The sequence below is a fragment of the Anopheles cruzii genome, chromosome 2, assembly GCF_943734635.1.
Source record: "Anopheles cruzii chromosome 2, idAnoCruzAS_RS32_06, whole genome shotgun sequence".
In the NCBI taxonomy this organism is placed as follows: Eukaryota; Metazoa; Arthropoda; class Insecta; order Diptera; family Culicidae; genus Anopheles; species Anopheles cruzii.
The window spans coordinates 38154522-38181423 of record NC_069144.1 but is presented as its reverse complement, the minus strand read 5'-3'; the positions used below and the strand labels follow the sequence as shown (position 1 = coordinate 38181423).

General features: G+C 53.5%; 3 protein-coding genes across 4 annotated transcripts; 1 reads left to right on the top strand and 2 right to left on the bottom strand.

Moving 5' to 3' along the window:
• Positions 1-59: 59 nt before the first annotated feature.
• LOC128279021 (uncharacterized) lies at positions 60-7728 on the bottom strand. The gene is made up of 3 exons (XM_053017742.1): positions 3705-7728; positions 2860-3644; positions 60-2792 (listed from the first exon to the last, which is right to left on the bottom strand). The coding sequence occupies exons 1-3, from the start codon at positions 7726-7728 to the stop codon at positions 1578-1580; spliced, it is 6024 nt and encodes a 2007-aa protein (XP_052873702.1). The 3' UTR covers positions 60-1577.
• A 1374-nt stretch (positions 7729-9102) lies between these two features.
• LOC128277659 (sideroflexin-2) lies at positions 9103-11297 on the bottom strand. Its single transcript, XM_053016151.1, has 6 exons — positions 11142-11297; positions 10385-10553; positions 10151-10321; positions 9731-10082; positions 9524-9663; positions 9103-9434 (listed from the first exon to the last, which is right to left on the bottom strand). Exons 2-6 carry the CDS (start codon positions 10531-10533, stop codon positions 9278-9280), a joined length of 969 nt encoding a protein of 322 aa, XP_052872111.1. The 5' UTR covers positions 10534-10553; positions 11142-11297; the 3' UTR covers positions 9103-9277.
• Positions 11298-11974: 677 nt separating this feature from the next.
• On the top strand, positions 11975-26751 carry LOC128277362 (transcription-associated protein 1). 2 transcript variants are annotated; one of them, XM_053015810.1, is made up of 21 exons: positions 11975-12172; positions 12258-12644; positions 12708-12874; positions 12944-13179; positions 13244-13619; positions 13680-14085; positions 14161-14778; positions 14857-16056; positions 16133-16331; positions 16409-16704; positions 16777-17106; positions 17172-17558; positions 17638-18316; positions 19480-19886; positions 20010-20820; positions 20917-21575; positions 21645-23252; positions 23856-24531; positions 24670-24996; positions 25078-25303; positions 25389-26751. In XM_053015810.1, exons 1-21 carry the CDS (start codon positions 11987-11989, stop codon positions 26749-26751), a joined length of 11544 nt encoding a protein of 3847 aa, XP_052871770.1. In that variant the 5' UTR covers positions 11975-11986. The 2 variants fall into 2 exon arrangements, with proteins under 2 accessions (XP_052871770.1, XP_052871771.1); XM_053015811.1 differs by having other exon boundaries at positions 19480-19947; positions 20290-20820.
• Positions 26752-26902: the final 151 nt, after the last annotated feature.

The following is a 26902-nucleotide window of genomic DNA, read 5'->3' as shown; positions in this document are numbered from 1 at the left end:
GCACACGTTGTTGGATTATTTTTTCACACATTTATTTACACACATATTGGTGGTTTTGTGGTTTGATTTGTTTCCTCCCGTTGTTTTAGGTTTAAACTGCTGAATGGCCTATATCTGTTTGCTTAAATTGCACGCTGCTTAAATGTTCGCAAAACACATCCGCCGAATCCGGCGGAACAACTAAAACGCAGGGTTCACAAGAAACGTCCTCCTTTCCCCTGTCGGATTTGCAGCAAACCAGCCGAAAAAGGATGTCAATTCGTTCGGCTGTGTCCTGCGGTGAATGCCGCCGGTTCCTTCCTAACTGTGGCTACGGCCACGGTTTCGTTCTCTCTTCGCGCCATACGCTCCAAAGCAAACTTCTTTCACCATCAACCGCGGCTCCAGGCTTTGGTTTAGTTGTGAATATCGTCGCGCGTAAGATCATCGTGCGCAGTCCTCCCCTCCGATCGCCGGACAACAAGCCACCCTGCCTGCCAGTGTGCGTATCTCATCGATGGCGATTTGTGGTTTTAGTTGTCTCTAGGACCTCCCTAGCCATCGTTTTAGTGTGTCTCTGGCCGTCACGGACGTGGTTCGGTGTGTCGGTTTGAGTTTCTTTTTTTACTAAAATTTAAATATTCTTTCGGTACCCTGCTGCTGCTGCTCAACCACCGTGTAGTAATATTATTTTATCCCATTTAAAAAAGAAAACGAAAAACCAGCCTTGTTCCAATTTTCTAAGGTTTTTAGGTAATATATATGATATATGTATGTAAAGGTATAGGTGTAAATGTATAGGTATATCTATATAGTATATGCTCCATCTAGTTATGCAATAATTTAGTTATGGGTTTTCTTTAGGGTTCATATTCCTGCTCGGGGACAAACAAACATGACAAACATGCCACACATACAATGCCCAACACACATACAGCAGTGACATTCATAAACGTAAAATCGTGTCTCGCATAGTTCGTCATCGTTTCTTGTGTTAATAAGTTGTGTAAAATCCTATCAGAACTTTGCTAGTATTCCCTTGTTTAGTTTTTTGTTTGTTGGTTTGTTTGTTGGTTTGTTTGTTTTGTTGCTCTTCTGCTGTGGAACTCGAAGGTTTCACGTTGTCTTGGTTGTTGTGTTTGCGCGCTGTGTTTATCGTGTGTATTTTCTTCTTCTAATTATGATTTACGCAAGTGTTTTGTTCAATCCTCTGCTACTTCAAATGGTGTCGTCCACTTTCTCCATCGGCCCGCGCGTCTTGTTGAACTACAAAAATTCCAAATCCATGCTCAGGTGTTTGTTACGCTTAAACTGTTCGAGAGTTGTTTGCTCAGATCAATCATATCTTTCATTTTCTTTTCCTTACTCAATTGTTTGTTGTTACTGCTTATCTTTCGCTTATTTGTTTAACCATTTCCTTTCTACTTCTTTCTTTGGTATTCCTTCTCGACAGTATCGCTTTTGCCACCTAATAACACTCAAACACACACTACACTAGAGATTGTTTACTTGCACGTTCCCAAAAACCGCCCGAACCACCATTACTGCTAGACTTTGTACCGTTCAACCTGCACCTGTCCCTTAATTGCTTTCCTGGCTTAAGCTGGCTCTTCGCGCGTCAACTTCTCCAAGTACAGACACAGCGCCCGATGGATCAGCTCGTACTGTTCCGAGTTCTGCACCATGCCCCCCCGTTGTAGTCGTAGATTGCACACGATGCCTAGTATGTCGACTTGGCCAGACTCGCGCTGCAAGCTACCACCGCCACCGCCACAACGACGTCCACTCGGTACCGGTGGCAGTGGGATTGACTTTTCGAGCTCAGACTCTTCCTCTGAGTGGATGGCATCGGTAGTGTCCTGAACCGCTTGTGCCGGCGCCGGCACATCATCCGAAGGGTTTCTGGTCTTTTCTGGCGCTAGCTGAACTTCCTGTTCGATTTCGGAACCGTCCGCGATCGGGAGTACTGGTGACAGCAGTGCTTCCGGCTGGTGCTGCTTGTGGACGTTCCTACGGTGGGCGAGCACTGAAAGGCGTAACTGGCGCAACCCATTCAAGATGGCAATCAGACAGCCGGTCCTGCCGATACCGGCGGAACAGTGGATGATCGGCAACACCACACCGGGGGCCACTGAATCCCCCTTGCCGACGCACGGTGTTTCCGGTGGATCCGCTCGCGGAAGAGCATCGTCCGAATGCGTCCGTGTGTGCTCCGTAGTCCCCAGGACATCAAGGCTTAGGTCCAGCAGCACATTAATATCGTTCGGTGACCGATGGTCGGGCCAATCGGGAAACCAGTAGTGTTGAGCCCGAAAGTGGCTCAGTTCAAAGTCAGCCAATCCCTCTTCGCCCTCTTCTTCGGCAGCGGCATCTTTCGTCCTCGGGCAGCAGCGCAACCCGCGGGTCACTGCCAGTGTCCGCACCGTGTAACCGTTCCGCTGCTCGATGCCAATGTTTTGCACGAGAAAAAAGCAGCTCGTACACCGGACTCGAACCTTCGCCGAACGGGCGGTGGTGTCGGCCGCCGCAATATCACCCCTTGCCTCGAGCACACCGCTTACGTCAACATCGGCCGTACAGCCAAACGCCAGCCAGTCGGCCTCGTCCTGCGGGAAATAGATGGCACACTTTTGGCGCCCGTTTTCGACAAAGTTGGTCAACATAACGATCTTTTGCTCGAGCCTCGGAGGACAACCCTCGGCCGTGGCCGCCGTTCGAACAATGTTCTGATGGACCATCAGCCAGAACTCGTAGATTGTGTTTGGCAGTGGGCCCTGCGTCGCTATGTAGCTGTTGTTGGCATAGTCGGGGCCCTGTAAAATATTTAATCGAGATTAAAGCAAAGGATAAATTATGTTCCCCCGATCGCTTGACCTGTACCTTGATGAAGTTGGCATTGATGTACGGTTCACCGGCAATCGAAGCGGCCCGCTCCGGCTCCAGTATTACGCGCGAGTGTTCGTTCGGAAGAATGGTTTTGTAGCGATTTTTGGCCTGCGATCCAAACACGAGTGGCTTCTCCTGGTAGTTGGTTGGCAGGTCCCAGAACTCTTGGTGTATCTTCAGCACCATCTTTTTGTGTTCTTCATCGTACGACTCGTCATCGCACACCGGCGGATGGTGCAGGCTGTCGCTGTGCATCAGCATCATCTTGGTGCCGGTGCCACACCGATCTTCTACGCCCTCTGCGACCATCTGCTCTTTCGTTTGATCTTTCGAGGTGCGCCGATTGTCCTTCGCTGCCGTCACCATCTTGCGGTAGGTTTTGGTAAAAAAGTTGTGCAATTTGCGCAGGTACGCGATCGTCAGCACGTTCGAGGCGTTCTGCAGGAACTGTATGTTCGCCAGGTAGATCTTAAAGTCTTCGCTCGTCGTCTGCGGGCTGAGCGGTTTGGTAGAAATGTTGCGTATGTTCGAGTTGCTGATGCTCAGGTTGCCAGTCTTCACGATCAGCCCATTTGCATCGCAGCAACCATCGCCAGCCCGGCCGTCGGCACCGCCGCCAGCAGCGCAGCAACAGCAGCAACAACAGCAACAGGATGTGGTGCCCAGCGCGGACAGATTGTTGGCCGACGAGGCTGACGTCACGAGCGACGGGTCTTTGTGGAAGAGTGCACGGTGGGTCGAAAGTTTGTTTTGCTGCTGCTTAAAGTTTTCTGAAGAACCTGCGAGAAACGAAATTAGGCACGGGGAGGCACAAAGTAGGCAACGCCAAGAAATCTTACCATAAAGATGACGTTCATCGTACGATGACTGGCAGCACCGTTGATAGCTTCCGGTGGCCATCAGTTTCGCTTCGCGATGGGCCTGTGGCTGCTGCAGCGACAGACAATGCTCACGCGTGTTAATGTTGTGCAAACTGTCCGAGCTGCGGAACTTTCTTTGCCGATACTCGTTACCACCGCGCGGGCATCCCCGGAGACCGCCATCCACCTGATCCTGATCGCCACAGGGACTGGTGGCATTGCATTCCATCGAGTTCCCCTGTGACGCCGCCACCGTGAGCCGTCCGATTCTTTCTTCTCCTGCGCCTTCGGGTCCCGCCTTCGCTCCGCCATCCGTTTCGTGTATTCCCCCATCAACGCTGGCCGCCAGTCCACCCCTTCCACCCAGCACCCGATGGTGGCCATGCTGGCCGTGATGCTGGCTATTGTGGCATTGCTGATGCTGATGATGCTGATGGTGGTGGTGATGGTGATTATGATGATGATGGTTATGATGATGATCTCCGTCTCCATGGTGACCGGTGGCAGCACCCGTACAATCCAGCTCATCCTCTTCCAGCATCATGCCGCCTCCGCCTGCTTCGTTCTGCGTGTGCGTCGTGAGCAAACTGTTCAAGCTGCAGATGGAACCGCGTAAATTACAGTTCGAAACGGACAATGTCCGCTGGTGCACATTGATCAGCGTGAGACTGGCGTTCGAGTTGCGCCTCTCGAGTAGACTCTTTTTCGACCCCGCAGGCCGCACGAGGGACGATGCTACTGGCTGCTGCTGCTGCCCGGTGGCCATTCCGCCGGCACCGGGTGCCGGCCCTCCCAATGCCCCGTGTACCGTCATGTGCGTCGTGTTGAGTGAGTTATGGCTGCTGAAGCGATTCAAACCGAACGTGGAACCACCACCGACGACCCCGGTGCGCAGATTCAGCGTGAGACTCGTGTTGGATCCGCGTCGTTGCAGGAGATTCTTTTTGTTGCCGTTAGTTGCATGGCTGTTGTTGCTGTTGTTGTTGTTGTTGTTATGGGTAGCGTTAGGTAGGGCCGTACTTTGACCTCCCTGAGGCGATGCTTGATGGCATTGGACGCGCACCGCACCACCGCCAGTAGCGGCCGTCGATGAGTCGGGATACTGCTGATAGAGCTGCGACTGGGAGTGGGCTTGGTGAAGGTTTTTGTACGATCCCCGGTGAAGGCTACAGTTCGAGCCGGTCAAATCGACACTGCCGCCCCGGTGATAGATGTCCAGATTGAGCGTTAGACTGTGATTGGAACCACGTCTCTGCAGTATGCTTGCCGATCGGCCCGTCGTGGTGCTGGCCGTGCTGGCCGCTTTGCTACCCCCTGTTTCCTCCTCGTCATTTGCTCCACTCTTCGTTCCACCAACGATCGGTGATTTGTCCTTCCGAGCGATCGTCGCCGGTGTTGGCGGTGGTGGCGGTGCACCTCCTGGGCCCGGCCCGTCGTACGCTGCTTTCATCAGCTTTGATTGTCCACTTGGGTAGTGCTGCTGTTGCTGTTGCTGGTGGTGATGATGGTACTGATGATAGTGATGATTGACCGCCGTCCGGTACTGGTATCGTTTCGGTGTGGTTGGCACGGATGCGGAAGAAACACGACGGGGCTGCAATTGTCCTTGGTGCTGCGCCGGTTGCTGCTGAAAGTGACCGTGGGCACCGTGTCCTTGCTGCTGCTGGTACTGCGGCTGCTGTGACTGCTGCTGCTGCTGCGAGTAGGTTAGTGTGGTGCCCGGGCCACCGCCGCCGCAGGTCGATTGGGCGATACTCATGATGCTGAGCCCTGCACTGCAGCTCACCGAACCGGCCCCGGCACCGACCCCGTACGGTACGGAGATCTTAACCTTCGAGTCGGAGTCGAGGGAACTGGCTTTCTGCTTCGACTGGGACAGAGTGGGAGTTTTCGGCGCCGTTGGTAGGGCCGGAGGACGTGCGCGACTATGATTGGTGCTGTTATTGTTATTGTCCTCAAACTCTTCCCCATCCTCGTCGTACTCGTCATCCGTTTCGTCGTCGTCGCCGTAGTCGAAGTACTCGAAGTAAAACTGTTCATTGCTTTCCAGCTCCGGCCGCTGCTGGTGCTGGTGGTGCGAGACGGCCGCCAGGACCGCTGAAGGTTGGTGTTGGTGGTGGGTCGGAACCATGGCCGGATTGGAAACGGACGTCGTGACCGAGCGGGACACCATCGTCGCTGTCGCCGTTTCCACCATCGATCCCGTGGATTGGGAACCGATCGCGAGGGGTAGCGCACCGGAAGGACCGGAACCTCCGCCTCCGAGCGGAGGTATGTTTAGTCGAAGATTTAAAATGTTCCGCACACGCTTCGTCCGTGGCCACCCGTCACCGTCAGTCTCATAGTTGTTGCTTTCGTCACCATCGTCCTCCTCGTCGTCCAGTACGCAATCGAACCGAGTGGTTCCACCGGTTCCGCCCCGTTGCTGAGCCATCCCCACCAGTTCCTGGACCGGGATGGTGGAGGTAAGATTTTCCTCCACCAACCGGGCACCCTCCGAGTCGAGGGAAATGGACTTGAGGCGCACGCGACGGTTTGCCATCGGAGCACAGATCCGTGAAGTGGTGCGTCCCTCCGGAGGGGCCACTGGTTCATCGGTAGCAGCCGCTGGCTCTTCCCCTGCCTGCCCTTTTTCCTGTTCCGGTGGTTCGACCGATGGTGGTGCTGGTACCGGTGGATGGGTGGATAATTTGGGCGGAGGCGCCACTACCGTACTGTCGTCCCGCTCGGCAGGATCACTGAACGCATCGACGGCCGGTGGCGTCGACGATGATCCGTCGTCGTCGATCGCCGGTTTCGGGTGAAGCGTGGTGCGCGGGGTGGGCGTAAAATCGTCCACATCCGGAAACCGGAAGTACGTGGCCGTTTGCACCGTGAACGAGTGAATCGAACGGGGAGAGAAGCCAAACCGTGCCGCAGCCATCGATTCCGAGGCCGACAGCGGACCACCGGGGCCACCGGTGCCACCCGTTTTCGTGGGGGTCGCATTATTGTCGGTGGTCGTGCCGGTGGAAATCGATGACGCCGACGACGGAGTCAGCAGCTGAATGAAGGCCGTTGGCGAAGCCGTCGGTGGTCCGCTGCTGGCGAGCGATATCTCCGCCACCGGTTGGCGCTTCAGCACGTTCACCGTCGGCCGCTGGTTGCTTGGATGGTGTTGCGAAAGCGCATCGCACGTCGACTGTGGCTGCAGGCAATTTTCTTTATCATCGCCAACTAGGCTCGCGGTCGGGACGGGTGACGGAAGTTGATTCGTAGACTCGAGCGTCGTGCCCAGCGCACTCATGGTCACCGCTTCCGGTGGAGGATGTTGTTTCCGCTGGACGACAGTCGTCGCAACCGTTCCGTGTCCGTGCTTATCCGAGAGGTTGCTCAACGGTTGCTCGATTCGAGGTCGATTCGTCAAAGGAGGCGTCGGGCTATTCGTCGGCTCGTACGTTTCGCAACCGCCCTTCACCGTCACGCACGTCACCGAAACGGGTTTCACTGTCTCTATCAGCACGATCGGTGGCCCTTTGCACTGTGGCGGCGGTGCCTTAGTTCTACTTTCACCCCCCTTCACAGCCGCAGAACGCTCGCAGCCTCGTTCGGCGGGTTGTGCGCGTAATGTTTGAAACTTTGTTCGCAAACTGATCACTAACACGACAAACACCACCGCACCGATCACGGCCACGGCCACCAGGCCCGCAAGCAGCACAATATCGGTAACCTCCGTCAGCCCGTACCAAGGGACGCGCGTTACACTGCCGGCCGCGCCGCCAAGCAGCTGCTGCTGAACCGGGTGTTGCGGTTCGTCGGCCAGATCACCGTGCTGCGGCTCCCCGGCGGGTGATTCCGCCCGCACCGGAAGCAAACCACGGCCGTGCGGGTCGTACAAACTATCGTACGCGGTCGTGGGCGATGCCAAGCCAGCGGACAAGTGGCACACGTTTAGCGCGAGCAGCAGAAGCGCCACTGTCGAGAGAGAACCGTCGCGTTGTCGACACGAGCGAACATTCAGCATTTTCTTTACCGCAGTCGCACCGGAAGCGATCGAAAGGCGGAAAAAACGGGCGATCGATCGAAGGTGAGGCTACAAGGTGAGGATGGAACAAGCGACGCAGCGAAGCGAACGGTCGGTGACGGCAAGTGCGATCCTGGAATGAGACATAGATGCTCTAAGATGAAGGGGCCATTGGTGGGCATCCCCCCGATCAGCCACTGCTTACCATCTTGGATGGATTTGTCGAGAAAGCTGAACGGATGAAAAACGGTCATCGCTAATGAGTGATCGTGAGGGTCAGCTAGAGAGTAACGGCGGCGGCGGCGCTGTGTTGTTTGTTCACCCAATCGATTAGACCCCGTGCCGTGACGCTTGAGGACAAACACGCACTTTGGTGGCCACACAACGCCTTCTTCGACCTTTACCCCACTCTCTAAACGTGCAACATCCCGTGCAAGGTCGGTCGTTTGTTTGTAGCGAAAACACAGATGGCAAGTCGCGTTTGTGCAATCCGTTAAGGTCCTACGGTTTTTTGTTTTGTCTCTAGAAGATGGCCCCAGGCGGGCGGACACACGTACGGAACAGCTCTCACGAACTCTCCGGGGTGGGAGCGATACGTTGCTGCCTTTTCTGCCCGGACCCTCCCGGACTATTACGTCGCAACACTGTCAACCCGGAACAGGTTCACAGCTTGTTCACCATTTTCATCGTTCGCCAGATTGTCAGTAGCGGCTGCTCTAGAGGATTGCATTAAAATGTTTTCATCTTCCTCTACCATTCACCATCAATTCTAGCTTTGACAAGACACCAAACTGATGATGGAGGAACATCGCAGTTTCTTCGACGGGCTCACCAAACGCGTCTCGCTTACTGTGATCAGCGTAAGTCACGGCAAACTCGCGAATTGTTGCACAAACTGCGAACTGCGCCACAGCACTCTACGGTTTGTTTAAAAAGCCAGCACGACCATATTATTGCCAGAAGAAGTGATCTAAACGAATGTACCAAGTGGGCACAACACAATGCATATGTCAAAGTAAAGAATATTTTTCCACAGCAGCTCGTGTCTCGCTCACGCGCGAGAGACTTCTTGCGCGATTCTCTCTTCACGAGCTGTCTCTCGCTTGCTCCGTCGTACTTCAATTGCGGTTGACTTCATCACAAACCGCACTCTCTCGCCTGCTCTTGGGAGAGATATCCTTTTAAAGCGAAAAACATATGCGACCTCTTCCTTCTCGCTCACGCAGGAAAAACATTGTTCCGTCAGATTGCAGCATGTTGTTCGTGTCTGGAAGATGATTCTGTTCGTGTCGCAGGATTAACGTGACACCGAGAACTCGTCTATTCAAATAAACAGAAACCGCACAAAAATTCGAAAACACGCAACTTAACACACTACCGAACGGTGCCGTCAGTTTATTGTATTCTTTTTTGCATCACACACGCCCCGTTTTGCTGCCGTGGGATATATGAGAACCTTAAGAACTAGCACACTAGAGTCCATAGTGCTTTGTGCGTGCACCTGGCAAAGCAAATCACAACGCTACACGTAGTGCCGCGGCGGTCGGCTTTACAGTCCCTTGTTGAAATACACTACCGCCGGTAGCTGGTCGTGTTTTTTGCGCATATCGGCGTAAAAGTCCGGCTCGAGCAGCTCCATCAGACGCGTGTTCAGTTCGGCTTTCTGCGGAAACAGTGAGCAAGCAACGGGCACCATAACGGTTAGGCTGGAAAGGTTAAAAAGAAAAATTAGTGATTAAAAACAGAGTTAAATTGAAACCTCAGTGAGTAAAACAGTTCATCGCGCAACACTTACAAACAACCGACAACCATGACCTGGAATGGTGCGTGAAGAACCGCGAGCCTTTTGAATGTGTGATATTGCTCCAATCGCTCCATGATCACCGGCAAAATCAGCATCCCGGGTGCACACATGGCAATGCGCGAGAAAATAACCTGCCGGGGAGTGGAAGAGAGTCCATTACTTCCATTCGTTTAGCCCAGCACATCGGCGGGACGGTACTTGTGCGATTCCTTTGCCAGCGGCAACCCTGCTGGCACCGACGACATTGCCATTTTCGTCTTCGATGCTAATACCGTGCAGCAATTCGTTTTGACGCATCAACGGGATGTTGATGCAGTTGGCGGCCGCCACCGCCACAAACGGAACGTAACGTTGAAACAGCGGACTGGCACGCTTCTGCAGGTAGCCTTTGTAGCCAACGGCAGCCACCAGAGCGGAAGTTGTCGCAGATGCATACGCAACCACCAGTTGCGTGGTCGAGAGGTCCGAATTTGCGTTACGGTTCGTATAATTGACCAGTGCGTTGAACGATTGATTGACCCACTGCCAGAAGACCACTCCCGTCGTTGTCCTGGAAAGAAATGAAATCGTCTAACTTTGTGTAACTTGCCGGACGAAGGGTAAAAAAATGCCGCTTACTTGTACCACTGCAGCATGGCACCCGTTATGGCCATACCACCCGGCATTTGAAAGCTCATGCGCCCGAACACGTTCTGCTTTTCGCCACTGTCCGGATGGAATGCACTCTCGTACAGCTTTTTCGCATAGTGTATTTGCTCAATCGTTGTGTTCTGTGGCGTAGTGCCAGCTCTGCAACGGGAACATAACTCGTTACTTTCACCAGGCGCTGGGGGGGTCATTTAAGTTACTTACTTGATGCTCTGGTACAGTTCTTTCGCTCGGTCAAGCTCATCGTCAGTAGCGAAACATGTGCGTGGGTCAGTTATCCAGAAATAATGCTTCAGGCGCCCGGAAAACGTGTTCAAATCCCACAGTGGTTGAACAATATCTATATTGGACATGGCTGAGCGCGGCTAGGGAACTACGCAAGCGATTATAGGAAATATTTGTAAACAACCATCAGTTCATAGTCCACGGTCAGTTCCATAGTTTGCATTCCTATTACATAATTGCGTGAATGTGATCGTCGAAGGACCCACTGTTTAAAACAAAGTACAGAAAATTTAGCGCCGCCATTGGAAACGTTCGATTCCATTTTTCCTTTTTTTAAAAACACTTCTAACGCGTTTCTCAGCAACCAGTGCGAGGCGAGCTAAGAATGGAATTTTCGGACAATCTAGTATTCGATTGTTACGTTCTTTCTCGGCTCTTGGCAATCCTATTGCCAATCGGCATGTACTAACTAGGAACGCAAAACCTACTGCCTGCAAAGATATGAATTTTCTCTGCCCTCGCGTGACTGATTTAATATTTAAAAAAACCCACCCCGCATTACATGCCACGGAATGGATTAACAAAATTCGTAAACTCATCCAAACCGATTTCAGCTTACAGAACTGTAACCAAAACCCATTTCAGGGGTACCAACTAGGAATCACTAAACAATGTAATGCGCGAGAGCATCCCCACAGCAATGAGAAGTACGAATTATTTTGATGAAATTGCTTACTTTGTATGCTTCTAGTAACGTTGCGTGTGGAAACTGATGTCCTATTTAATTAGAAACTGTGTGAAAAGCTCGAGATTTGCGGTTCCGCAGTGAAAATTTGCAAAGTACCAACTTTGCTTCGGCAGTGAAGTGAAGAAAACTGAATCAAGTTGTCAATGGGCCGGCACACGCAACTATGAGGAGAGCGCAAAACGAAGACTTTCTCTCTCTCTCTCAGCAGAACAATTGGTTTGTAGAAGAAGAAAAAGTGCCTTTAGCGTGTGAAGGGAAGTGGGGTACGAGGGGTTTGTTTTGTTTATTTGACGCTCTACATGCCAAGGTTGCTAGAGCGTGGGTACCGTATTTTCGGAAACGCGCGGCTTGGCCCTTTTGCTCACCTTTGCCGGTAGCCACCTTAACGCACTATACTGTCAAATGCCGTCTGACATTTTCACTCTAAACGACGCTTCGGAAAGTATAGGTAGTTTTAACTTGGAAAAAACGGAAAATAAGCGAATTATTTGCTGTTGCAATCGGTAATTTATGGTGTAAGCAGTCTCCGTGCAGTGCGGTGCACAAAATAAGCGCCTTTTGGGTGTCCTAATTTACAAGGTTCTTGTCTTTTGCAGCTAAAAACTAGCCAGCCAGGGCGGCGCAGCCACCACCCGGCAGGCGTGTCAGAAGCATAGGGGAAGGAAGTGTGCTCGTTCCTCGTGAAGCGGATGTGTTATTTTGGTGGATCCGTTCCAAGAACTTAGACTGACCGCACAATGGCCGCCAATCATCCACCGACAACGACCGCACAAGCGGCGGTTTCGCCGAATGTTGACCCAACACAGATGGGCCACTTCCGGAGCTTCGTCAACATGCTCGCAGACTCCGGTGCCAAGGATGAGTTCAAGCTGAAGGCGGCCCAGGAATTGAGCGAACACTTCGAGCTCATTACACAGTGCAGTAGCTACCAAAGCTTTCTCGATCTGGCGATGCGCGTGTTTTTGAAAGTTTTGCAGGACAACGAGCCCATGTTTATCACCGAATTCAGTATGCAGCAGGTACGCACGGGTGTGGCCGCCGGGTGTGGCCCATATCTTATGCTTCGTTGAGCAAACAACACATTCGTTGCTTTACTTATGATAGGTTCGCAAGTTGATACTGGAGATGATCCACCGATTGCCACACTCGGAGCACGTGCGTCAGTACGTGAAACCGATCATTGTGCTGATCATCAAGTTGCTGCACACGGAAAACGAGGAGAACGTGCTCGTTTGTTTGCGCATCCTGATCGACATCATCAAACAGTACCGTCCGCAGTTTCAGACGGAAATTCTAGACTTCCTCTCGTATCTGAAGAAGATCTACACCGATCTGCCCAAGCACATGCCGGTGATGCTGGAACCGAGACAATCGATAAAGCTGAAAGATCTAAAGGACCTTAACTTGGAAAGCTTGTTGCCAGATATCTTTACCCTGACGCCGCTGCAGGTGGAGAAGAAATTGCCCGATGGCAAAACGACCACCGCGTCGGTAGGTGCAGTTGACTCAGACGGTGAATTCGTTAACGCAACTCGTTCCTCCCGTTCCTTTCAGTATAACCTGATTCCCAAGGGAATCAACTCACTGAAGGTGCTGCAAGAGCTGCCCATCATTGTGGTGCTGATGTATCAAATTTACAAACAAAACCTACACCAGGAAGTGGCCGATTTTGTGCCGTTGGTCATGAACACCATTAGCCTGCAGCCAACCAGTGCACACAAGTAAGAGTGGCTACGGAAATGCAACGGCGACTGCGATCATTCATATCTTTTCGCCATTCATTTTTGCAGAGCTTCCCCCGGTTTCAACAAGGAAATTTATGTCGACTTTATGGGAGCACAGATTAAAACGCTCACCTTTTCCGCGTACATAATGCGCCTGTTTCCCGATAACGTGCAAACGCACGCCAGCACCATGGTGAAGGGAATGATCAACCTGTTGGAGAACTGTCCGAAGGAGGTGGCCAGTTTGCGAAAGGAACTGCTTGTCGCATCACGGCACATCCTGCAGACGGAGTTTCGAAATCGTACGATCGCACGGACTACTCGATGTCGCCAAACTGTTTGTTGAAGCAAATATTCCCATTTCAGACTTCGTACCTACCATTGAGAAGCTGTTCGACGACGATGTGCTGTTGGGGAAGGGCTGGACGACGTACGAAAATCTGCGACCGCTGGCGTACTCAACGCTGGCCGACCTGGTGCACCACATCCGGCAGCATCTGAGTCTGCAGGCCCTCTCGAAGGCGGTACACTTGTTCGCGAAAAATATTCACGACGAATCGCTCCCAACCAGCATTCAGACGATGTCGTGCAAGCTGTTACTTAACCTGGTGGAATGCATCCGGCTGAAGAGCGACGTGGAGCCGGTGGCCTCGCGTGAGCTGCTCATCATGATGCTGCGCGTGTTTACGAACAAGTTTCAAACCATATCCAAGCAGCAGTTGCCCCAACTGATGCAGAAATGGTAAGTGGCCTGCTATGTTTCCAATGAGTGATACTAACGCGTAGTGTGCTCTGTGTGCAGGAAAGCGAAACCAACGGAAGATTTGTTGACCGGAAGTTCCGATAGTACCGATGTGGCAGGACAGCGAGCGACGAGTATCGGTCTGCCGGCCCCGAGTAATCTAAATGTATCCGAGTATCGCAGCTTGATCAAGACGCTAGTTTGTGGTGTCAAAACGATCACATGGGGCTGCCCGGCAACGAAACCGCAGACCGAGCACCAGAGCCCGGCCAAGCTGTTCAATCCGAGCGAAATACTGATCTTTATCGATTTGTTCCACTGGGCACTAGAAGCGCTCGATATTTACACCATCAACATTCCGGCACCGGGTATGGCCGTCCCGCAGCCCCAGCCCGTTCAGAAGCAAACCCTGCAAATGCCTCGTTCGAAGGAGGAAAAGGAAGTCCTGGAACACTTCAGCGGTGTGGTAAGCGCCACCAGCTGCAAGACTGAAGGTGGAACCCCTCCCGTTTTAACCGCGAAAACATTTTCTCCGTTTCAGTTCCTCACGATGGATCCACAAAATTTTCAGGAAATATTCGCCTCCACGATCGATTTTATGGTCGATCGATTGTACAAAAACAACACCCTCCAGGTGATTGCCAATTCGTTCCTTGCCAACCCCAAAACGTCACCCCTGTTCGCGACCGTACTGGTGGAGTACCTGCTGGAGCGCATGGAAGAGATGGGCGTGAACATCGATCGCTCCAACTTGTATCTGCGGCTGTTCAAGCTCGTGTTCGGTAGCGTCAGTTTGTTTGCGGCCGAAAATGAGCACATGCTGCGTCCGCATCTGCACAACATTGTGAACCGCTCGATGGAGCTCGCAATGACGGCGAAAGAACCGTACAATTACTTCCTGCTGCTGCGCGCCCTATTTCGCTCGATCGGTGGAGGATCGCACGATCTTTTGTATCAGGAATTTTTACCCCTTCTGCCGAATCTACTCGAAGGTTTAAATCGCCTGCAGAGTGGCTTCCACAAGCAGTACATGAAGGATCTGTTCGTTGAGCTGTGCTTGACGGTGCCGGTGCGACTGTCCTCACTGCTACCCTATCTGCCGATGCTAATGGATCCACTCGTGTCCGCGCTGAATGGTTCACCGACGCTCATCAGTCAGGTAAGGTCTCAGCTGTCGATAAATTTTCATTCGATAGAATAATCGACCGTCGTTTTCTCTCTCCCGTCACACTCTCAGGGTCTCCGCACACTGGAACTGTGTGTCGACAATCTACAGCCAGACTTCCTGTACGATCACATCCAACCGGTACGGGCCGATCTGATGCAGGCCCTGTGGCGCACGCTGCGCACACAGGACAACGCGGCGATCGTGGCGTTCCGGGTGCTGGGCAAGTTTGGCGGCGGTAACCGCAAGATGATGATCGAGCCGCAGAAACTTCGCTACCAAGAGAACGATCTGACCGCACCGGCGGTCGTTGCGTACTTCCAGGATCACCGCAACCCGATCAACTTCGCCGTGGACCGAGTGATCGAGACGGCTTTTAATGCACTCAAATCGAGTGCAACCGAACCGTTCTACTGGCACCAGAGCTGGGAGGTGATCCACTGCTATCTGGCGGCTTCCATCACGCTCGATGACGATAAGTACACGCTGCAGAAGCTCTTCATGCACCCCAGCTTCACCGAAAACAACGTTCAGTGTGCACCGTCGTCCAACTACATTACGGTGGATAAGCGGGCACGGGCCACGACACAGACGGCGCTCACCAGTATGGTCGTGGCGGCTGCTACGAAAGAGCTACGTCAATCCGTCCTGCCCACCATGGTGGCCGTTGTGCGGCACTACACGATGGTGGCGATCGCTCAGCAAGCTGGCCCGTTTCCGTTGCACAAGCACTTCCCGCTCGCCAGTGGCGGTATGGATCCGCTGGTGCTGATCGATGCGCTGGCCGAAATAATGGGCCACGAAGAGAAGGAACTGTGCAAACCGGGCACCCTGGCGATGGGGCTCATCCTTGAGACGGCCACCAACATTATGGGCTCGAAGGAGCGCGCCTGTCGGTTGCCGCTGATGAACTATCTGGGCGAAAAGATGGCCGCCCTCTGCTACGAACGGCCCTGGTACGCGAAGATGGGCGGTTGTATTGCGCTCAAGTTTCTCTACCAAAACATGGCCCTCCGGTGGCTGTATCAGCATATGTTCGTGTTCCTCAAGGCGTTCATGTTCATCATCATGGATCTGACGGGCGAGGTATCGAGCGGTGCGATCGATATGGCACGCACCAATCTGGAGAAAATGTTGCGCATCTGCATGATGCCGCTCGAGAAGGAGTGTAAAAACGAGGAACTGCTGGTGACGCAAAAGAAAGCCACATACGACGTGATTCACGAGCTCGTCCGACAGGTGACCAGCCCGCATACGTTGGTGCGCGAAACGGTAAGGACCTAACCTACGCGGTAGTAACTATCTTTTCGAACTAATCCTTCATTGCTTCGTTTTGTCTCAAAACTAGGCAATGGCATCGTTGCGATTAATTGCCGAGCTGCAGGAGAAAACGGTAACGGAAGTGATGAATCCGCACCGCGAGGTGCTGGTCGATATGATTCCACCCAAGAAACATCTGTTGCGTCACCAGCCGGCCAGTGCGCAGATCGGTTTGATGGACGGAAACACCTTCTGTACCACACTGGAGCCTCGTCTGTTTACGATCGGTAAGTAGATCGTGACGAGGGAGGTGAGTTAATATCAACCGCGGAAACCTTACGATCGTTTGTTCTCCCGTCGATAGATCTCAACATTTTGACGCACAAAGTATTCTACCACGAAGTACTGACCCTCTCGGACGCGGACGATAACACCCTGAACAAGCTCGAGTGCTTCAAGACGGTCACGAACTTGGTGCCGTTGCGCAAGAGTGCCCTGAATGCGCTGGCCGCCTGTCACTACATCCAGAACGGCAGCTGCCGGGAGAAAATTTTCCAGATTCTGTTCAAGGGGCTCGAGAAGAACAACGTCGAGCTGCAGGAAGCCGCTTACCAGTGCATGAAGAACTTCCTCCAAGGATGCTCGGTCAGCAAGGAAACGGTTAGTGGCAAACGGCGCGAAGATGCGACCATGGTGCGGCGGCGGCTAAATCTCTGTTCTCTCGTTTCGTAGATCCACACCTTCATACGGCCGATGCTGCTGCTGCTCGGTGACTATCGTAATCTCACGCTCAGCGGCACGCGTCGCCTGTCGTACCTGACGCAACTGTTCCCGGCCATGTTCAACGAGAAGCTGTGCGATTCGCTGCTCCAAATACTGAAGAAGATGCTGGAGGTGACGATCACCACGAACAAGGGCAACTTTTTGGCTGCCTCCAAGACGAGCGAAATGGAGAAGAAAATCGTCACGATCCTCGGCATCTTCCACCAGATACCGGCCGCATCGCCCAAATTCATCGAGCACCTATGCAAACTGATCCTTCAGACAGAGAAGAGCTTAATGGTGAATGCGCGCGCCCCGCGATACGGAATCGCCCCTTTTTTAACCGGCTTTTTCGTTTTCCGTAGATCGAACCATCCTCACCGTACCGGCCTGCGTTGCTGAAGTTTTTGCTACGCTACCCGAAGGAAACGATTGACCTGCTGCTGACCGATGTCGTCATGAAGGATGCCCAGTGGAACCGGTTCACCATCTTCCTGCTGCGCCACAAAGAAGGCGCTCCGTTCCGGAATGCGGCCCAGCTGAAGGGATCCCGGCTGATGCAGCACATTCTGCTCAACTCGGAATCGGCATCGGCCACCAATCCAGGCAAACCGTATGAGGAGCGCTACGAGGCGCAACATCAGGCGGTCCTGATCGTGCACCTGCTGGTCGAGCACGAGGGAGCGTGGATCACGGGTCAGACGGAAATTATTACAGCGCTCAAGAACATCTGGCAGAAGGATCTTTACAAGGTATGGGGAATCGAAATTGCGCGATACGCGTTCCGCCGAATGAATATAAGATTTTTGTTTTTGATTCGTTTCGTTGCAGACTTGCCAAACGGTGGTGGTGTGCGATCTGTGGCACCTGATCGCCAAGATTCTGATCCAGTACTTCTCGTACAACACCAGCGAGATTCAGCTGCTCTTCCAGCTGCTGCGGGCCCTCTGTTTGCGCTTCGTGCCCGATTTCCAGTTCTTGCGCGATTTCCTCCAGAACACCGTCTGCCAGAGCTACACGGTCGAGTGGAAACGGAAAGCGTTCTTCCAGTTCGTCGAAGTGTTCACGACCGGCGACATGGCGCAGGATCTGAAGGCGAAGATTTTGACGGCGATCATCATACCGAGCTTCGCGATAAGCTTCGAGAAGGGTGAAGGCAATCGGTTGGTGGGCGCTCCGCCGGCACCGTACCAGGAAGACGACTGCAACGTGGTGTCGGTGTTCATCAACAAAGTGATCGATCCGGACAAACCGTTTGCGAACGAAGATTGCGTGAGGATTGCGCTGCTGCAGTTTGCCTGTCTGCTGGTGGAGAAAGCATCGCCCCATATCCACGACGGAGATGCGAACAACAAGCGTGAAGGGAACAAACTGCGGCGGCTGATGACGTTCGCGTGGCCCTGCCTGCTGCCGAAGAACTGTGTCGATCCTTCCGCACGGTACCACGGTCACCTGCTGCTGAGTCACATCATTGCCCGGCTGGCTATTCACAAGCGGATCGTTCTGCAAGGTAAGGTTCCTTCAAGGCTCAGGCTCCTTCATTCTTTCATATTAAGTCTAGGAGTTAATTTGTGCGGTTTTTTGGACATTTGTGACCTAACTACAATAACAAAACGTATGACTACCTTAATCAAAGTATTGGCCGTCGTTAGCTACTACTTTCTGCCATCTTTTAGGTAGTTCCTCGATTCTGTGTCGATAAAATTCCTCATCTTTATCTGTTAAATTTTTTCTGTTCTCGAGTAAGCGACAAACTAAAACCTTTTTTGTAGAACCTGCTTTATTACACCGTAATCTGATAGTAGAATGAGGAGGAGCTCAAAAATTATAAGTCTTTCTTTCTCCACTGTCTGTCGCGAACTGCCGTTTCTCGCTTTTCCATCTTATCTAAGGATACTAGATGTGCGTGCGTCGTTCTAGCTGTAGTTTCTAATAAGGTTCGCCAGGTGCGCTGGTGTCGGCGGCTAGGACGTACCATGATATTCATTTTTACGCAACATTATCAGTGATCCACTTAGAGACCCATTTTTCAATACTTTTAAAAGTAGTGAACCGCTGTGCTGCCAAATCGTTACTCATGCAACGGAACAAATACTCGTCCGAAAGAGCAACATCTGGAGAATACAACGGGAGGGTTCACAGCTGCCATCAGACATTTTCGAGATAGGTTTTGACCTGTTTTGGGATGTTGGGTCGAGCGTTGTCATTTTGAAAAATAAGCTTATCATGTCTTTTATCCCATTCTCGTCATTTTATGGCCATAGCTTTGCTTCGAATGCATCAATTGTTGTTGATGGGAATGTCCTTCAATAATTTAATTAAGTTTTAAAAGCTCAAAGTACACTACACCTTTCATATCCCACCAAAGGCACAGTATAACCGTTGCGCAATGAATATTTCACTTTGGTTGCGGTGGACATGGTTTACCAAGCTGTATCCAGGCCTTTTTGGGTTTAGAATTCTAGTAATAACACCCCTTTTCATCATCAGTGACGAATCGGTACAAGAATCCTTGTTTTCTGCCGTGCAGGCAGTAATGAAAAAGTACTCCTCGCAAAAACGCTTTATCAGGAACAAAACTTGACATGACAAACAATTTGATTGTACACCGTCTATTGCACGAATTAACTCATAGATCTAATACCATCCGTTTGCCCGCAACTTCGTTTGCAGTGTTTCACTCGCTCCTGAAAGCGCACGCCGTCGAAGCCCGGAAGGTGGTGCAACAAGCACTCGAAGTGCTAACGCCGGCGATGCCACTGCGCATGGAAGACGGCAACACGATGCTCACACACTGGACAAAGAAGATCATCGTCGAGGAGGGTCACACTATGCAGCAGTTGTACCACATCCTGCAGCTGATCGTACGCCACTACAAAGTGTACTACCCGGTCCGCCACCATCTGGTGCAGCAGATGATCAACTCGATGCAGCGGCTCGGCTTTGCCGTCAACACGTCCTCCGAGTACCGGCGTCTGTCGATCGATCTGGCCGATGTCATCATTAAGTGGGAAATGCAGCACACCCGCGACGAAACGGAAGAGTCCACCGGAGCAATCGGAACCAGCGGGACTACGGCGGCGACCGGTGGTGGTGCTGACGGTGCTGCCGTTAGAAGAGCCGACGAAGAAACCGTTCCTGATCGTGTTGCCGGCTTTGCGGTGGATGAATGCGGTGCCGATGGGGGGACAAACAAACCACAGCCAAGTGGCGCCGTCAAGCGAACCGCTTCCGGGTTGGACGATGAAGCATCCGGATCGGTCAAGAAAAAGCTAACGATCGGTGGTGACAGCGATCCGCAGGCATCGGCGGCCGCTGGCACGACGTCCTCGACGTTTGCGGCAAAGGTCGATGGGCCCGGTCGTCCGATTGATCGCGCCCAGTACGATACGGTGCTTAACTTTCTGTTCCGAATGGCGTGCCAGTTCAATGACGTTACACCCGGTACGCCCGGAATCGTCACGGCCGCCGACAATCCTTCGCGCCGCTGCATGGCCCTCGTCAAGCTGGCGATCAAACCGGACGTGCCGGTCGATCTGAAGGTTGTGTGGTTGGACAAGATCTTCCTGAGCGTCGAAAACCAACAGGCCAACATTGGCAACATCTGCACGGCGCTCGAACTGCTCACGTTCTTGCTGGGCGTGCTGAAGAAGGAACAGATACTGAACGTACTGCGACCGCTACAGCGTGGTCTGTCGGCATGTGTCACTTGCTCCAACACACGGGTCATCAAACTGATGCACGGACTGCTGTCCCGGTTGATGGCAATCTTCCCGACCGATGCCCAGCACAAGTGTGACGAACTGGAAACCCTGTACAGCACCATTTCGCGCATGATCTACGAAGGGTTGGCAACGTACGAGAAGAGCCCACAGGCCAATCCGTCCACACTGTTCGGAACGCTCATGACGCTGAAGGCGGCCTGCAGCAACAATCCGGGCTACATCGATCGGTTGATTACACCGTTCATGCGGTTGCTCAATCGACTGACGAAGGAACACCTGACCGGGTTCGGTGGAACACTCGGCGGCAGTGCTGGCGCGGCTGCCATTAGCTCCGCGGTGGCCGGAGCTGGAGCTGGAGCCGGTGGTGGTGGTGGTAGTGTCACAGCCGGAATGTCGCTCGTCGACGTGGCCAACACGAACACGATCGCACTGGAGCTGTTGGTGGTTTCGTTGGATTTAGTTAAAAACCGGGTCGTGGTGATGAGCGTCGAGATGCGCAAAATGTTTATCGGTGCCATTCTGGTGGGGCTGATCGAGAAGAGCAACGACGCGAAGGTGATCAAGGCGATCGTGAAGATCATAGAGGAGTGGATGAAGAGCAACAAAAACACCCCGGTCACGGTGCAGCAAGCACCGACACTGCGCGAGAAGTCCATCCTGCTGGTCAAGCTGATGCAGTACGTGGAGAAGCGCTTCGCCGACGATGCCGAGCTGAACGGTCAGTTCCTCGAACTGGTCAACTACATCTACCGGGACGAGGTGCTGAAGGTGACGGAACTGACCTCGAAGCTGGAGGCTGCCTTTGTGGCTGGTCTGCGCTGCCCGAATCCACACATCCGTGCCCAGTTCTTCGAAGTGTTCGACGGTTCGATGCGCCGCCGGCTGCACGATCGGCTGCTGTACGTGATCTGTTCGCACGCCTGGGACTCGATCGGGCAGCACTACTGGATCAAGCAGTGCATCGAGCTGCTCATTCTGACGGCCAACACCAACACGCAGATCCAGAACAGTGTGGAAGCTCACCTGCTACCGAGCATTTCATCGGTAAGTTTCTGTTTTTGCCAGCTCTAGCCGCACATTACGCCTAAATGATCGCGTTTTTCTGCTTGTCAGGTAATAAACTTCGCCGATCCGGAAGAGCGCAAAAACTTTGTCATCTACACGACGATCCAGAACGAGTCGACCGATGCGTTCGATCCGATCGAAGACAAGGAAGATGCGTTCGATATGGACATGAGCGTGGATTCGAACATTTCACGGCACGAAGAAAGCGAACGCCCGGTAGCGAACCGGCAGGCGGCACTTGCCAAGCTCATCAGTCGCCAGGCGGACTTTATGGAAGCGAGCCGGAAGGTGCGCACCGAGCAACTGCTCGTTGCGGCCGCCCAGCTGTGTCACATGGACACGCAGCTGGCCGAGAAGGTGTGGCTCGATATGTTCCCGAAGTTGTGGGAACTTCTCGACGCGACCCAACAGCAGTCGCTCGATCGCGAGATCATTCCCTTCCTGTCGTCCGGGACGCACATCATCCAGAAGGACTGCAGTCCGACGGCACTGCACACGTTCATTGAGGCGCTTGCCCAGTGCCGGCCACCGGTCTATCTGCCACCGCAACTGATGGCGTACCTCGGGAAGGCACACAATCTGTGGCACCGAATGACGCTGATGCTCGAGTCGCTGGCTGCCGATTGGCCGAACGTGAAAGATCAGTTGCCAGAGTGTGTCGATCAGGACGACGGAGGAACGCGCGACTGTTCGATCGTGCGCGAACCACTGTCGCAGATGTACTCGGCGCTCCACGAGGAGGATCTGTGGGCCGGGCTGTGGCAAAAGTACGCCAAGTATGCGGAGACGAGCCGTGCGATTGCCCACGAGCAGATGGGGTATTTTGAGGAGGCGCAAAGCATTTACGATTCGGCCATGTCACGCTTCAAGCAGGACCTGAACAGTGGCCAAACGCCAACGGACATGAACAGTGAGATACTGCTGTGGGAGAACCATTGGATTCGGTGCGCGAAGGAGCTGAATCAGTGGGACATTCTGATGGACTACGGGCAGCTGTGTCGCGATAAGAACACGTACCTCATCATGGACAGTGCGTGGCGCGTGCCGGACTGGGGCCTGATGAAGCAGGTGCTCCTGAAGGTGGAACAATCCTGTCCGAAGCAGGTCGGATACAAGATCAATCTGTACCGCGGCTATCTGGCGATCCTGAATCAGGAGGACCCACAGCACACGGCCAGTGCAACGGTCGAGCGGTACGTGGAGCTCGCCTCGGGCTACTGTATGCGCGAATGGCGTCGCCTACCGCCGATCGTTTCGCACATCCACCTGCCGATACTGCAGGCCTCGCAGCAGATTATGGAACTGCAGGAGGCGAGCCAAATCCATCAGGGCTTGCTGCAGAACCGGACGACCTCGCTGCACGACATGAAGGCGATCGTGAAAACGTGGCGCAACCGGCTGCCCGTGATCGCGGACGATCTGTCGCACTGGAGTGACATCTTTACGTGGCGCCAGCACCACTACCAGATCATCACGTCGCACCTGGAGCAGCAGAACGAACCGAATGCCCCGTGCATGATCGGAGCGCACGCGTCCGCCCAGACCATCATCCACTTCGGCAAGATTGCGCGCAAACAGAACCTGACGAGCGTGTGCCAGGATTCGCTGTCCCGGATCTACACCATCCCGTCGGTCCCGATCGTCGACTGCTTCCAGGTGGGTTCGCGTTGCATTGTCAGCACTCTGGCTAGCATTTTTTTCTACCACTCTCTTCTCGAAAGGAACGTCGCGCGAAAAGGGCGCACATTGAAAAGAAAAAGGGAAGCATCGAAAGTCGTTAGTATGTTTGCTGCTGAACACCTCCCCGTGCGGGAACTGTTATTGATACTGTGTTTTTTCTATATATTTGTTTTATTTCAAGCGTTCCTTCCAAGCGGTTGGATTCTGAAATCTGAACTCGAACTCGACGAGGAAGCTTTTTCTTTCCCGCCTGACGCGCCCGCACCCGTCGCCCGCCGTTGGTCGGAAAGAAAAAGTTTCTTCATCAAGCGATCGTTCAAGCGGCTTTACTAATGACTGTCTTGTCTTGCGACCTCATGTTAAGATGCGGATGCGATGTGGCCTTGGCACCGAAGCGAACTTTGGTGCGGACGTTTTGAGCAGATCTTTAACAATCTATCGTTGACTATTGACATACGCTATGTTTGCTCTTTGAAATTCCGATCGCTACTAACCCTCTCAGCTGTCCCCCCAAAGGAAGAGGATGCTGGAAACATGAGGTCTCATGTTTTCATATCCTCTCCCGTTGTTGAATTGCAGAAAATCCGGCAGCAGGTCAAGTGCTGCCTGCAGACGGCATCCGTCACGAGCCGGGCCGAGCTGACCGAGGCGCTCGATGTGATCGAGCCGACGAATCTGGACTACTTCACCAAAGAGATGACGGCCGAATTTTACGCCCTCAAAGGGCTGCTGCTGGCCCAAACGGGACGCTCGGAGGAAGCGAACAAAGCGTTCAGCGCGGCCACCCAGCTGCACGATACGCTCATCAAGGCGTGGGCCTTCTGGGGCGAGTACCTGGAGCACATCTTCACCCGAGACTACCGCCAGATTCACCTCGGCGTGTCGGCCGTCACGTGCTTCTTGCACGCGTGCCGCAACCAAAACGAAAGCAAATCGCGCAAATACCTGGCCAAGGTGCTCTGGTTGCTGTCGTACGATGACGACAAGTCGTCGCTGCTGAACGCGCTCGACAAGTATGCGGTCGGTGTGCCACCCGGTCAGTGGGTACCGTGGATTCCGCAGCTTCTCTGTAGCTTGGTGCAGTACGAGGGCAACGTCATCATGAACCTGCTCAGTCAGGTCGGCCGTATGTTCCCGCAGGCAGTCTACTTCCCGATACGCACCCTGTACCTCACGCTGAAGATCGAGCAACGGGAGCGCTACAAAAGCCTCGAACAAACCTCGACCGTGCAGGCCGCACAGCTAAAGAGCGAGAGTGGCACTTCGGTCGGAACTCCTACGGTCGCAACTGTTAATGGAACCGCCGCAGCACCGCCCGTCTCGGTCAAGCTAGAGCCGCAAGATGGAGGGCCCGCAACGGCAGCCCCGGCGGCCACACCGGCAGCACCAACAGCCGCCAGCACCAGCACCGGGGCTGCGGGCGGAACGTCCACCACGACACCAATCCGTGCCACACCGCCAATGTGGCGCTGTTCTAAGATTATGCACCTCCAGCGTGACATCCACCCGACGGTGCTCAGCTCGCTCGAGGGTATCATCGATCAGATGGTGTGGTTCCGGGAGAACTGGTACGAAGAGGTGCTCCGACAGCTACGCCAAGGGCTGACCAAGTGCTACGTGATCGCGTTCGACAATCGGGGAGCGGTCAACGAGACAACGATCACGCAACACACGCTAAACTTTATCAAAAAGCTCGTCTCAACGTTCGGAATCGGAATAGGTACGCGGTGCGGTGCTCACGCGGTTGGCTGGTGGCCAAAAATGGTGCCCCTTTAACCGGTGCTTTGTTTCCCCCTTTTAGAAAACATCTCCAGCTCCGTGTCGGGAACGTTTGCTTCGGCGGCCTCGGAGTCGCTTGCCCGGCGCGCCCAAGCCACCGTGCAGGATCCGGTGTTCCAGAAGATGAAGGGACAGTTTACGAGCGATTTCGATTTCTCCCAACCCGGTGCCATCAAGCTGCACAATCTCATCATGAAGCTGAAGGTGTGGATCAAAATCCTGGTGGCGAAAACGAAACCCTTGCCCAAGTAAGTCACGAGCGGCGGCGGCGGCGGCGCGTCCTGGTCCTCTTGAATCTCGTAACCGATCACCGATTTCGTATTTCATTCGCAGATCATTCCTCATCGAAGAAAAGTGTCGCTTTTTGTCCAACTTTAGCCAAAAGACGGCCGAGGTGGAACTGCCCGGTGAGCTGCTGTTGCCGAAGAGCTCGCACTACCACATCCGCATCGCCCGGTTTATGCCACGGGTGGACATTGTGCAGAAGCACAATACGGCCGCCCGGCGGCTGTACATCCGCGGGACGAACGGGAAAATCTACCCGTACCTGGTGGTCAACGATGCGGGCATTGCGGATGCACGGCGCGAAGAGCGTTTGCTGCAGTTGCTCCGAATGCTAAACTCGTATTTGGTAAAACGGAAGGAAACGTCGCGTCGTTTCCTCTACCTGACCGTACCACGGGTCGTGGCCGTTTCCCCACAGATGCGACTGGTCGAAGACAATCCGGCCAGCGTATCGTTGCTCGAGGTGTACAAATCGTGCTGCACCAAGCTTAACATGGAGCACGACGCACCGATTACGCGGTACTACGAGCGGCTGGCCAAGATACAGGCCCGCGGATCACCGACCAATCACGTCATACTGCGCGACATTCTGAAGGAGACGCAATCGCAGATGGTCCCCCGGACACTGCTGAAGGACTGGGCGTTCCGTACGTTCCCGTCGGCCACCGATTACTGGCAGTTCCGGAAGATGTTTACGCTGCAGCTATCGCTTTCGTGTCTGCTCGAGTACGCGCTCTGTCTGACGCGCCTCAATCCGGACATGATCTATCTGCACCAGGATTCTGGGCTGATGAACGTATCGTACTTCCGGTTCGAGATGGACGACAGCACGGGGCTGCTGGACGTGAACCGCCCCGTTCCGTTCCGTCTGACGCCCAACATTGCCGAGTTTGTGTCACCGGTTGGTGTGGCAGGACCACTGACGGCGTCCGCAGTTGCAACCGCCCGTTGCTTCATCCAGCCCAGCTTCAAGCTGACCACCATTCTGAAGGCGATCTTGAAGGATGAAATCATTGCCTTCCACAAGAAGCGCCTAATCGACGAGAAGGTTCTCGACCAAAACAGTCAGTCCTCTCAGGCCAGCGGAAGTGCATCCTCTTCGAGCGCATCGGCTGCCAGTAGTGGAGGAGCTGGTGCCGCCACCGCCGCCACAACGGCTACAGGAGGGACAGGAGCGGCCACTGCCACTCCGTCGTCACAACCCACCGACCAAGACAACGGAGCGATCGATATCGATGCCGAAACGATCATCACGACGGTGAACAAGGCGGTCAGCAACATTATGGGCCGCCTGAACAATCTGTCGCGCATCGACAGTGGCGAAGCGAACCGCATGAGCACGTTCGTGCACGTGGCCACCAATCCGGACAATCTCTGTCTGATGGATCCGGCGTGGCATCCGTGGTTGTAAGCTCTGTTCTGAGGGTGGTACATTCAGAACACCATGTACAGGACGGTCGAAACGGAGAGTAGCTATTAAGTAACAGCAAATGAACAATAAATTACTCAGCTTGAATGCATCCTTTCCTTTCGTAAACCATGTTTTCCCATTAGAGACTAAT